Genomic DNA, 12792 nt, shown 5'->3' with positions numbered 1-12792 from the left:
GATCGCCAAAGAAGAAAGAAGTGTGATTTCACCACAAAAACTTCAGCCCTCCAAAATGTTTTAGGTACAATCTCAGAAGTTTTGGGTGGAGCTCACAAGCAGGACTTCCAGTTGAGTGCCTCGCACAGCTCTTTCTAGACCTTTTCTATGACTAGCCAATGTAGGGTAAATCCCAGTGTGCCACTCCTCATTCCCTCCCCCCCAAAAAAACAAAGAGCAGGGCCTTCTCAGTGGTAGTGCCGGAATCATGGAATAATTTTGACCAGGTGTAGCCTTTGTATAGGCCTTTCATGGCCTTGGCCTTTCCCCCTGTGGTGCTGTCAGGGCAGGACTTTGCCAAAGGACCCCACTCGACAGAATGAGTTGCAAAAAGCAAGCGAAGCTGCACACAATACTATCTTTAAAACCCCTGCCACAAAAGACTCTGAGGTCCAGAGCCTAAAATTATCTAACTGCTTCACTTCTCTCCGAATTTCTCCACCCATATGTCTCAATGCAGTCCTGCCTATGAACTTTGGTCCTTCAGCCTCAGCCACTGGATGGATTCCTTATGTGACTTTGGAACTCCCTTTCAGAACACCTATATGATACCTACTGTCGTTATTTCCCTTCCATACTGTCTCATTGCAGCACTTTTTCGAACCCTTGGCTAGCTCCTTAGAGCACAGTCTTATCCATAAGAATGTAAGGATAGCCTGCTGGATTGGGCCCATGGCCCCTCTAGTCTGTCATCCTGTTCTCACACTGGCCAACCAGATGCCTGTGGAAAACCACAAGCAGGATCCATTCCAAGCACAAGTGATGATGATGATGATGATAATTATTTTTTATTATTTATACCCCCGCCCACCTGGCTGGGTTTCCCAAGCCACTTTGGTGACTCCCAACCAAATATTAAAAACACAATACAGCATTAAACATTAAAAACTTCCCTAAACAGGGCTGCCTTCAGAGGTCTTCTAAAAGTCAGTTGTTTATTTCCTTGACATCTGACGGGAGGGCGTTCCACAGGGCGGGTGCCACTACCGAGAAGGCCCTCTGCCTGGTTTCCTGTAACCTCACTTCTCATAGTGAGGAAACCGCCAGAAGACCCTTGGAGCTGGACCTCAGTGTCTGGGCTGAACGATGGGGGTGGAGACGCTCCTTCAGGTATACTGGCCCGAGGCCGTTTAGGGCTTTAAAGGTCAGCACCAACACTTTGAATTGTGCTCGGAAACATACTCTCCCCTCCTGTGGTTTTCAGCAACTGGTATTCAGAAGCATTATCACCCCCAAGCAACCATCGCCATCTTAGCTAGTAGCCATTGATGGCTTTATGCTCCATGAATTGGTCCAGTCCTCTTAAAAGCTACCCAAGTTGGTGATCATTGCTGTCTCCAGTGGGAGTGAGTTCCCTATTTTAACGTGTCCATGTCTACTTAAATTCCATTGCCTTTAGTGGGGCTTTCTCACTGGTGAGCAGGTTTAAGATTTCAGCCAGAGCCCTCATGGCTTGCTAAACATAAATACAGTGGTACCTCGGTTTTTGAACGTCTCGGAAAGCGAACATTTCGGTTTTCGAATGCCGAAAACCCGGAAGTAACTGTTTTGGTTTTCAAACACTTTTCAGAAGTTGAATGTGCCACATAGTTTCCGTATTGAGTTTCCTGTAAGTAAATGCTTCGGTTTTTGAATGTTTTGGAAGCTGAATGGTCTTCTACCTGACATTTAGAAAACATATTCTAAAGGCAGCCCTGTTTAGGGAAGTTTTTAATCTGTGATATTTTAATGTATTTTGGTATTTGTTGGAAGCCGCCTAGAGTGGCCGGGGAAACCCAGCCAGATGGGTGGGGTATAAATAAATAATAATTCCGGAATGGATTACGTTCGAAAACCGAGGTACCACTGTACTGAAGTTTCATTTATTTTATCCCTTTAATCTCCCATCTTCCTGTTGCCTTTCGGGACAGTGACCTGTTTTCTTGCGCACTCTAATGTGCTCTGTACATTGACAGTACTGTAAAAATAAAATCAGTGTGTGTGTTTCTAGGTTAAGACTTCTAAAAATGTTTTATTTATTCAGTGTCTAAGAATGGTTAACACTGATATTATAGTCAAAGAGAGTTTGTTTTAGTTGTGTTGACTATTGTATTAGTTTTTTTATATCGGTTTTTAATATTTAAGGAGCTTTTAAGGGAAGGCTGTTATGTAATTTTATAAATAAGGCACCATGTACCTATTATACAACATCTTTTACTTTCCTTTTTTTTGGCACTTAAAACGATGAGCCCTGTTGTATCAGACTACTAAATCTACAATCTTACACACACTTAGTGGGGAGCAGGGCTGGGCAATATATTGATACATCGTTCAAAACTGGTTTGACCTCTATATTGTGATATTGGTTTCATAATTTTTCACCTGGCAATAGAGAATGAATCATTATGTGTGTGTGTGCGCTATGCAAAAATCACAAAGTGGGGAAAACATTGAATTCAGCCAATGCCTCTACATAACTCCATCTTTATTTCAGACATTTTGATCTATCATTATATCACAATGTTTAGCTGGTGATATGTCGTGATGTTGCAAACCAAATATTGCCCAGCCCTAATGGGGGTAAGCTCTGAGATTTATGGATGAAGGGCAGTGTGCAGATTTTCTTTTTATTATTTTCATTATTAAATGCAACAGGATTTAATTCTGAGTGAGTAGGATTGGGCTGAGCATGCTATTTGCAACACTAGCCCACAAAAAGGGCATGGATGCAATCACCTTCCTCTGCCATTGCCCCATTCAGCAACCAGTATTGATAAGATACACTTCCTCTGAAAGTGGAAGTTCAGTTTAGGTATCATGGCTGATAGCTGTTGATGGACCTTTCGTCTCTGGATTTGTCTGACCCCCTTTCAAAGTCATTTTAACCAGCAGCCATCACTGCTGAGTCTTGCAGCAGTAATTTCTCAAGTTAACAACTGGACCTACAATAAAAAAAAGTGGGGCAAACAAATCCAATAGGTGCAAACTTGCTAATTTTATGCAGGCAGTAATTTATACAGGTTCTACCTTGTGTAAATAAATATAAATAAATAAAATAAAATTAAGTCTAGCTTTCCTAGGCACAAAATTAGGCTTGCAATAGGTTGGGAAAATTCCTTACATCTTCTGGTTTTGGGGTGTAAAAATGGCGTCGGGCAAAATGTCAGGGAAAACCTGGTTTATGGCAATGCAATGGGAAAAGCAGCTCAAAAAGCTTTAAAATCGCTATTTTCGGGGTAGGCTTTCCCCCAAAAGCTCAACACTTTGGGTTTGTTCCCCCCCAAATAACCTCAACAATTTTGCGGGTGTCAGGAATTTTACTTTTTGAAATATGGCAACCCTAACAAAATCTTCCTGGCACACTTGCTACTAACATTTGTTATTACAGAAAAGGGGGGGGGAGACTTGTAGATGCGTGCCTCATCGCTCTCCCAGACTCCCACCCACCACCCACATGCGCCTCTTCCAATTGCCTCCCTCCTTAACTTCCCAAGCGCAAAACTTCCATCCCACTCCGGCCCGCGGCTCCTCTCCGCGCGGCCCCTTTAACTTTCCCCTGTCTCCCCCCGCCCAACCCCGCGAGCCCCGATCCCTCCCCGAGCTCTGTGGGCGGAGCCGAGCCAGGCTGGGGCGGAGGGGCGGGCTCAGCGTGTCCATGGCGACGCGGCGGTGACGTACGACAGGGGGCGTGGGCGTCCCGGCTCCATATGAGGCGGAGGGGGGGAAAGCGAGGGGGGCCAGAGCCCGAGTCCAACCCGGCGGCTGCAGCGCGAGGAGCCATGAAGACCCCGGCGGACGCAGGTGGGGACCGCGGGAAGGTCCCAAGCTTGGGTGGGGATGGGGTCCCCCCGTGGGGAGGAGTAAAAGGGGGGTGTCGCTTTGGGGGGGGGGGTCGGGCCGCGGCACGTGGGCTTGGAAAGTTGGAAAGATGCAGGGAAGTTTTCCCAGCAAAACGACCCCGGGAGAGTTCGGACTTTGGGGATCCCGGTGGGGTAAAGGGGTAATTGTGCGTATCTGTGCGCAAGGGATTCCTGGGTGAAAAGAGGGGGACGGATCCTGCTCCGGGGGAGGGGAAGGAGGAAGGGGAAACGTTTCTATACAATCCTGCAAGGAGCGGCAGGGATCCACCGGGGAGCGAGGGAGGGAGACGAGGCAAGAGCCGCAGCGGGCTTCGGCTCCCATGCCTGGGGTGAAGCTGCAATGGAGGTTCCTGCAGGGAAGGGTGCAAGCAAGTTTTTTTCCTTCCCCTTTCCGCCCCCTCCTCCTCCCCCTCCTGGAGTCCATCTCTGGCAGCTAATGGAGGCTACTTAACTCTCGTTTCCTGTCCATAGAGCCTCTCGGGGGAGATCCTTTTGCAGGGAGGCGGGCGAGGAGTGGGAGGCAGCCCACCCCTCTCTTCTCCGGGCACCGCCGGAGTTTGCGAGCAGGAGCGGCGCAGGAACCTGTTGCATTTCCCTTCCCGGCTCTGTCGCGGTTCCGTTTCGCGCGTGGCAGTGCTCGCTTGGCCTCGGGACAGAGGCGCGGAGTGCTCCAGTCGGGAGTTTCCGCTGCTGTCCTGGAATGGAGGGGGTGGGGGAGTGAGCGGAGTTATGGGGGCGACTTTGTGGAGGCAGCGGGGGTGGGTGGGGGGGTCGCCCTGGGTGCTTCTCTCCCGCCTCCCCCTGGCCCGCTTGTACTGCAGTGGGTGCTGCTGGCAGACTGAGGGGGCAGGGAAATGAATGGGGGGGGTGACTGAGGCTGTGTGGGCCCTGATTTGTGGGGGTGGAATCTGCGTGTGTGGCAATTGTGGAGGCCTCGGGCTCCTTTTTTCCGCTGTCTACTTCCCACCCCCAACCGTCCCACTACCGTGGGGTTGTGGGAATTTTTGAAACTGGATTAGCTTCGGTTTCGGATAGACTGAATCCCGGTGGGTTTTCTTTAGGGGGCTCTGGGGTGGGGAGATGTTGGAGAGACGTTACTAAACGCCACGTTGCCGAAACCAGATTAGACATCCATAGCCGAGTGGGGGAAATGTTTGTGTTAGCTTTGGGGAGAGGGATTCACTTCGGATCTGTGGAAGTGACCGGGGCGCTCTCCTCCCGTCCCATTGTCACCTTGGAAGCAATTAAAAGTGATAATACGGTAAAAAGACAAACGAGGCATGTGGTTTCCTTTTCCCTGGTTACGGTGTGTGTGTGTGTGTGTGTGTGTGTGTGTGTGTGTTATATTCCTCCGCAAAAAAAAGCAAATCTGGAGAATATTGTTGGCAAGTGGAAACGGTTCACGGCGCATCGCGGCGTGTGTGTATGTAAATATGGGGCGCCGGGAGTGAGGGGAGCCCGTGAAATGGAGAAAAAGTTACAAAGCGTTCCGAACTGGAAATTCTGCGTTCGAAAAAGGAACTTTTGTTTCCGACAAACAACGTGGTGTTAAGGTGGCCTGGCGGGGATGGTCAGTGGAAGCGCGGCGGTGTGGTGGGTGGCCTGTAAGTTGTGCATTATTTGGTTTGGGGATGGGGGGAGGTCTCATGCCTCCTCTATCACCCTCAAACTCCCCACCACCTCAAACATAAGTAAGCCAGGTACATGGCGGGCGGGGCCCTCTTTTACACCAGCTGGCAAATGCTACCTTAACTGTAGCTTCAGTCTTCTTGTAGCGGGGTGAGGGGGTGTGTGTGGAGGTTAATCTCCAACCTCAAATTCTGGACTTTAACCTCTTTATAAGGAAGGGGGTGTCCCTGTAGAAGAATGCCCTCCCCTCCCCGCTTCTCGAAATAAAAACATAAAAACCAGATTCAAAATCCTGCCTGAGTCCAGTTCACTGGATTGGCGAGTGTGGGGGGAGGAATTGTTTGGCCACCTTTAAGCGGGATACCCTTAGATGTGTGTGGGAGTGTTGTCGGATCACTTTTACTAAGCTGGGCTCTTGCGGGGGTGTGTGTGTGTGCCGTCTTAAAAATGGCCTTGCAGCGGTTTCCGTTTGAGGACAAGTGGTTGGTGGACTTTGCTCCTTGAAAGGAGTTTGCGGGGGGGGGGGAGGCGGATACGAAAAAAAGCTGAGGTTGCATTAGGAGGTGGAGAAACAATTTGTTTGAAAGGTACTTAAAAAAATCTTTTTGCATTGTGTGTGTGGACAGACATAAGTTCCTTTAAATTTTATTTTTATTTTTATTTGGCAGAGCCTCTGGGGAGGGGTCAGATTCTTTCCTCTGTTCTCTTCTCTCCCCCCTCCTTCCTCTCTCTCACTCTCTGGTTTTGTTCAGAGCTTCCACCCCATCCCCCCCTGGCGCCACCCTCCCCCCTCCCTTCCGAGCCCGATTGTCTGTCTCCTGGAATCTTGTGTGTCTTTTTTTTGAAGTGCTTCTGTTCGGACTTGTCTTCCCCTCACACCTCCTCTTTTGCAGTAATCGAGGCCACTGAAAACTCTTCTCTCTCTCTCTCTCCCCCCCCTTCCCCTTAAACTCTGGGAAAGTTCTTTTCTTTGGGCGTCTGTTTAAAAAGAAAAAAAAGAAACCCTAATAATAATTCCTGGGCCTCGCCCAAGCCGCTAGGAAAATAAAATCTTGCAGCGTTAACCCCCATGTTGGAATCTTTCTCACACGCAGAGCGAACGCAGATCCCAGATCTGAATGCATCCAGATCCCAGTTGCAAGGCGCTTAATTTTTCCACCGTCTGAAAAACGCTTTGAAAAAAATCAACTTTGTTTTTGGCGCGGGAGGGGAGGAGGAAAGAGGTGTCTGGCTTCGTCTTTATTGCCACCCCTCGCTGGCATGCTGCATGCAGACGGCCTCTGATGTGGCTTCTGCTAGCTGAGCGTGGGCCCCCCTCCGACCTCCCCCCCCCTCACCCCGCTTGCCTTGCTGAAAGCCAGAAAATGGTAGACTTGTGCATGTGGCTTTAAGAAAGCTGTTAGTATTGGGGAGTGATGTAATATTAAGGGTCCCCCCCCCTTCTGAAGCTGGGATTGAATTCCAGCCCTTTTAGCTTCTGGCTCCGGGGATTAGTCACAGGGGTGGTGTGGTTTGGAGTGTGTAAGGGGGGGGGTGATTTAAAGAGATATCAACTTAATTTCCAGTTTTCTTCTCTTCTCCCTCCTCCCTCCCACTTTTTCTTCTTTGCTGTCTTCCAGGAAATCCCTGAGCAAATAACCATAGAGCCCCTTCTTCAAAACAGACCATAGTTCATTGAAGGATGGGGAGGGGAGGGAGGAGGGTCTCTGTGTGGCTAGCCTTGAGTTAGTCAACCAAACAAAAGGAGGTAAAGTGTTTTTAAAATGGAGTCCCCTTTCAGCTGAGCTTTGAAATAAAACACACACACACACACATGCTAGAACTCTGGCAAGCAGGAGCAGTTTTAGGCCCCCCACCACCTTCTCTTAGGAAGCAGTGGAAAATAGGAAGGGGGGCGTGGAGGGCTTGCCTTGGCCAGAGGAGTCTTAAGCCAAGCCTGGGGTTGCGAACACTGTGTGCATTGTGTGTGCGTTTTCGTGCGCCTTGCTCTCTTGCTGTCAGGGGAAAGACCCCTAATTGCATTCAGTCCCCCCCCCCAATCTGGGGCATGTGCATGGGTCAAAGGTGTTCTCCCCCTGCCTGCCCTCTCTGGGACATAGCTGTGGCTCTGGGCTGCCCTCCTGCCATAGCTGGTAGCCCTCACTCCCTGCTGCAGAGCCCTGCAGAGATGGGGAAGCGGGTGGGCTTCATTTGATGAGAGAGATCTCTTGCCAGTGGGGCATCTGGGACCCATAAAGTGCTGGGAGAGGTGGCTGGAAAGGGTTTGGCGGTGATGACAAACTCTCTCTCCCCCTGCTTAGTATGGCTTGGGTGGGTGGCACAGACCTGCCACGAGCTCTGTGGTAGGGACTGCTGGTGTCTCGTCGTCTTCTCTCCCCCCACCCCGGGCCAGCCAGTCCCTTGGCACAGGCCTGCCTCTGGTTCGTGCCAGAGCTGGGGGCACTGCCAGCCAACAGACGGTGGTTTTTGCCGCCTCCCTCCCCGTGGGTTGGCAAAGGAGGTGGCTGAGTTGGTGGAGACATGGTGGCAACAGCCATGGGCAGGGTGGGTGGCAGCAGAGGACTTGTTGAAACGGTCTTGTGCCTCTTCCACTTTGGAATAATGGCGGGGAGGGGGGAGAAAACCCTCTTGGCTGTGGCGCATTGTGGTAGGACTTGGAAGGCAAGGATAATAGGCTGGGTGTGATCCTGGGTTCCTCGGTTTGGGTGCAAAGGGGACTTTTGTGAATAAAGAAGGAAGTGTGTCTGTGTGTGTCTGCATAACTACTTCTTTTTTTTTAGTAGAGGAGATAGCAACCTAAACCCTTTCCCCTGGAAGATTAAATCTCTGCAGCTTGATCATTGCAAGGGAGCTTCTGGGTGGGTGTAAAATGATAAGAGGATTGTGTCTTTGAGCAATGGGGCAATGCAACAAGCACCATCCTTCTTTCTCCCCTCTCTCCCTTTTCTCCCAGCCATAGGAACAGGAATGTGCCTGGTGCGTTCCTGGGAGGGTGTTAGTTGGCGAGAATCTAAACAGCAGGACAGGGTCTGCGGGATAGGCAACTGGAGGGGAGGGGGGTGTCGGAAGAGTGCCCTTTTAACTGGCTGTCAGCTCTGCCAGGCTCTTCCTCTTCCTCCCCATCTCCTGCCAGTTGGCCTGCCCCCATAGCAGGCACCCCACACTTCGTTAAGAGGAGACCAAAAGTTTTGCAAGAGGCCTTGCCTCTTTGGCTGATGGGACTCTATATCCCCTTCCCTCAAACCGCCCTGTTCAAAATGATTGTGCCAGCTTGGATGTCAAACCCAACTGCAGGATCCCCCTGCAGAGAAGAGAAGAGCGGGGTGGACCAGGAAGCCAAATTTCCTCTCCCCCCCCCCAACCACCACCGCTCACAGGAGGCCTGATGTACACAGGTGAGTTGGTTCCAGCGTGGAATATCATTGGCACACACACCATTCTTTGTGCATCATTTAGCACATCAGTGGGGCCCTGCATGAGCGTCTGGGCTCCCAGCTTACACCGGATGGAGGTTTACAGTCCATTTGGAAGGCCACATGTTCCTTAACCCAGACTTTTTACTTTAGGGGATGTGCAAATGTCCGCTAGCATCCTTGAGGGCCAGTCTGCACCTCGCAGCATCAGTGCATGAGCCTGCAGTTGGGTACCACTAGGTTAGACCACAGAGCCTAGGGCTTGCTGATCAGAAGGTCAGCGGTTTGAATCCCTGCGACGGGGAGCTCGGTCCCAGCTCCTGCCAACCTAGCAGTTCGAAAGCACATCAAAGTGCAAGTAGATAAATAGGTACCGCTAGAGCAGGAAGGTAAACGGCGTTTCCGTGTGCTGCTCTGGTTCGCCAGAAGCGGCTTTGTCATGGTGGCCACATGACCTGGAAGCTGTATGCCGGCTCCCTCGGCCAATAACGCGAGATGAGCGCCGCAACCCCAGAGTCGGTCACGACTGGACGCTAATGGTCAGGGGTCCTTTATGTACACACACACAATTTTTCTCTTGACAACATGAACACTGCCGTTTTCCTATTTCTTTTTTTAAAAGGGTGGAGTTATAGCCCTCTCCCACAGATAAGGCCTCCTGCAGACACCCAGGCTATCCTGGTACATGAGGTTTCTGCTGAAAGCAATCCTATGCGACGACGTGGGGGGGGGGAAGTTTTGCATTGCTGGGAGAAATGCCCTGATTGTCATAATCATGTGAAGGCCCCCCCTTTAACTCCCTGACAGAGGGAAGGGGGATTGCTCCTCCGGCTCTGTTACACCCCGAGAGGACTCCGCTGGTGGGGGTGGCGGGGGGGGGGGAGTGTATCTGGTAGCACCAGCCGGAGAACAGTAGCCCATTCAGCACACTGTGTTTAGTTCTCTGCAGGCGGCTGATGTCACGGCCTTCCCCCCCCCTTTTCCTCCACCGCCTTCCTAATTAGTGAGAACAGGACTGTGTGTGTGTAAAAGAGAGTGAGTTTGGGCTGACTCACATGCTGCAGCCGGGGGAGGTGAGGGGAGCAGGGCTGGCTTGTTTCTTCCCCGTCCCCTCTTTTTCTCTCGCGCCCCCTTCCACCCTCTTCAAACTCACAGGAACTGGGAGATGGGATGTCGTCCACCCACTCCACTGCTGGTGGAAAACAATCGGGGGGGGGGGCTGGATGGGGTGCAAAACCAGGAGTCAAGGGGGGGCATATAGGGGGCTGGGGAGGGGAGCTTAAGTTGTACCTGGAAATGGCTTCTTCCCCACCCCCCTCCACCAGCCCCAACAGGTGCTGCTGAGATTGATGCTTTGCAATGCACTCCTTTTGTGAAGAAGAGGGAGCAACTTGCTCCAAACTTTCTCCTCCTCCCCCCCACCAAATGTGGCTGGTATTGGGGAGAAGGGACCCCACTGCTTTTCGAACCAAGAGTCCCGCGTGGGCACCTGCTGTATGCAGGGCTGCTTTTGAGCCGGGCATCGGGATGGGACGGGGGGGTTTGTTGTGCCTCCCTGTGCCATCAGTGCATGGTTGTGGGGTGCCTGTGGCTGCCTCTCCTTGGGGTGCTGCCCAGTTCACGCTGTGCCTTCTCTCCCTTCCTCCCCGTTTATTTTTAGCCTCTTGTCTCCCTTGCTGTTGCCTGTTGCTTGGAGACTGGTACTTTGTGGGGGGGGGGAGTGGGGTGGTTTCTGTTTGTAAAAGGCCCTTGTGGTGCCAGGGAGCAAGGCAGCGAGGAAGATGCTCAGCTGAAATGGTGGGTGGGGGGGGGGGGAGAACAACTCTGCTTCCCCATCCCCGCTTGGACTGCACTTTAGCACTGCCCTTTTGGCTGTTGGGGAATTCATGGGTGCTGGGGCTGTTGGGACACACATGCAACACGGAATAGCTTTGGAGCGTCCCCCTCCAAGGCATGCATTTATGGGACCCACCTCTAAGCCCTCCCACCCCCCCCCACTCTCCTCTCTAGATGACATCACCACCCTAATGGCTTGGTCTGTGCGCCGAGATGCCCTTGAGCCGGCGCCCGCCCGCGTCCCCAGCCTCCATTACAGGGCCCTGAATTATTGATGGGCTCAGAGCGCCTGGGGTTTGGGAAATGGGAAACCACAGTGCCCCCCTCCTTCCCCCCCCGGCAACGCTCAGACACCCCCCTCCCCCAAGGCATTGGGCATAGGCTCAGCAATTTCAAGCCAAGGAGATCATGATGGGTTTGGCGGGGTGGTGGGGGAGGAGAGAAAAGCAAAGAAGGTTGTGGGGGGGTGGTCTCCCTACAACCACCCATATACTAGTTGCTGCGTGAGGAAGTTCCAACTGCTTTCTCTGTATGGATTCGGTGTGCCAGGCATGCCCTACTGACCCGTACACAAGAGAGTGGCATTTCCCTTGGAGCAGAGGCTGGTGGACCCAGGACTTAGAAGATCCGGATTCAAATCCCCCCCCCCCAGTTTGTTCGCTGTAACTGCCTGAGCTACCTCGTAGGGCTGTTGAGAGGGTTTACAAACAACCCTGTGAGCCTTGGTGACGAAAGGAAAGATGGGATGTAAATAAGTTTAAAACCAAATGGTGGGTTCGCGTGGCACTGGGTTTGTGAGACGCGCAGAGGTCGGAGCGTGTCAAACTGGAAGGGCCCCCAGGATCCTTTAGGGAGAGCTCCCCCCTCCAAAAAAAGTCTCTTAACTTGTGGGTGATGGGTGTTCATCAGGCCTAGTGGGAGGCCCCATTCCCCGCAGGGCAAGCATGGAAACAGCCCTATTGTTTTCCCTTCCGACTTCCTGTTTATGAGAGGGCAGCTAAAACTTGGTGAGGTGGGTGGGAACAGGCATGTTATTTCCCCCCCCCCATCCCAGGATGGGTCGGAAACAAGTCTGTGTGGTGTTCGGGGACCCCCACCTGCGCCCTACCCTCCCCAAGAAAGTTTTGCCCCTTGGTGCTGCCAACACAGGCCTACGTACGAGGTAGTCTTAGGCCCTGGGTGTGCTTCTGACGTCCTCTTGTGTTTTCCAGCCCCCACCCCCCCCACCACCACTGCAGCAGCCCCACAGCCACCCCCCTCCCCAGGAATGCTCTGGGGCTGGGCTAGGCTGCTGCCTCGTGGCTGGAAAAAAGGGCCCCTTGTCTGGGAGCTGCTGACCTCAGCCACTAACCATCCCCCCCCCCTTGCCCTGTGAGAACATGGCACAAAGAGCCTTCCTTCCCCCCTTTCTCCTCCCCCCTTTTAAACATGTTGATGCTTCCCTCGCTGTGTGTGCCATAATGGGGCTGATTCTTCCCAGAGTTGCTGAGCTGCACCCCTTAGGTCTCCTTCCCCGTCCCTCTCTCTCCCTTTGCTCAGTGTGTGTTTTGCTCTTGGGGTGGAGATTGTTGTACAGGTATGGGTCCCCCGGGGCAGGACTTTGTAAGTTTGCTGATGGAGGCCGCCAGCTCTGGCTTCTCCCCCCCCTTTCCTACCTCCTCCCCCCCAGGTAGAGGGAGGCTTAACATCAAGAGGCAAGCCTGGGCTGTTCCTCCCTCCCACCCACGCTTGGAGGAGGATCTGGTTGGGACCCAGCCTGGAAGTCGCAAGGCGGCTTGGCCCGCCTCCCAGCCTCCTGGCTGCACAAGAGGAGAGGCGGCGGCAGCAGCCGTCGGTTTCCTGTTTTTCCCCTCCCTGTGTGTGCGCTGGGGGGGTGGCAGGGAGGGGAGAGAAATCCATGCGCCTCGTAGTTTCATACTGTGTGGGCCGGCAGAGTCCTGAACTTCCAGCCCTCCCTTGGCTGTAACCACTGTGCCCTACTGCCAGCACTTACCGATGGGATGCGGGAAGCGGATCAGAGTATGGGAAATGGCAGT

At 52.5% G+C, this 12792-nt stretch overlaps 1 protein-coding gene across 7 annotated transcripts in view; it reads left to right on the top strand.

Annotated features, from left to right (window-relative positions):
* ERF (ETS2 repressor factor) overlaps positions 1 to 12792 on the top strand; it is a 37632-nt gene that overhangs the window by 17093 nt on the left and 7747 nt on the right. Inside the window, exon 1 of one of the 7 annotated variants that reach the window (XM_035118566.2) lies at positions 3740 to 3819. The exons of 2 other annotated variants lie outside the window; for them this stretch is intronic. In XM_035118566.2, the coding sequence (XP_034974457.1) occupies positions 3798 to 3819 (22 nt within the window). In that variant the 5' untranslated portion in view covers positions 3740 to 3797. 4 more of the 7 variants (XM_060275621.1, XM_060275622.1, XM_035118568.2 and 1 more) reach the window with 4 other exon arrangements.

Source organism: Zootoca vivipara, chromosome 6, assembly GCF_963506605.1.
Source record: "Zootoca vivipara chromosome 6, rZooViv1.1, whole genome shotgun sequence".
NCBI classification, from domain to species: Eukaryota; Metazoa; Chordata; class Lepidosauria; order Squamata; family Lacertidae; genus Zootoca; species Zootoca vivipara.
Note: the sequence above shows the minus strand (reverse complement) of the source record. Positions and strands in the feature narration are given on the sequence as shown.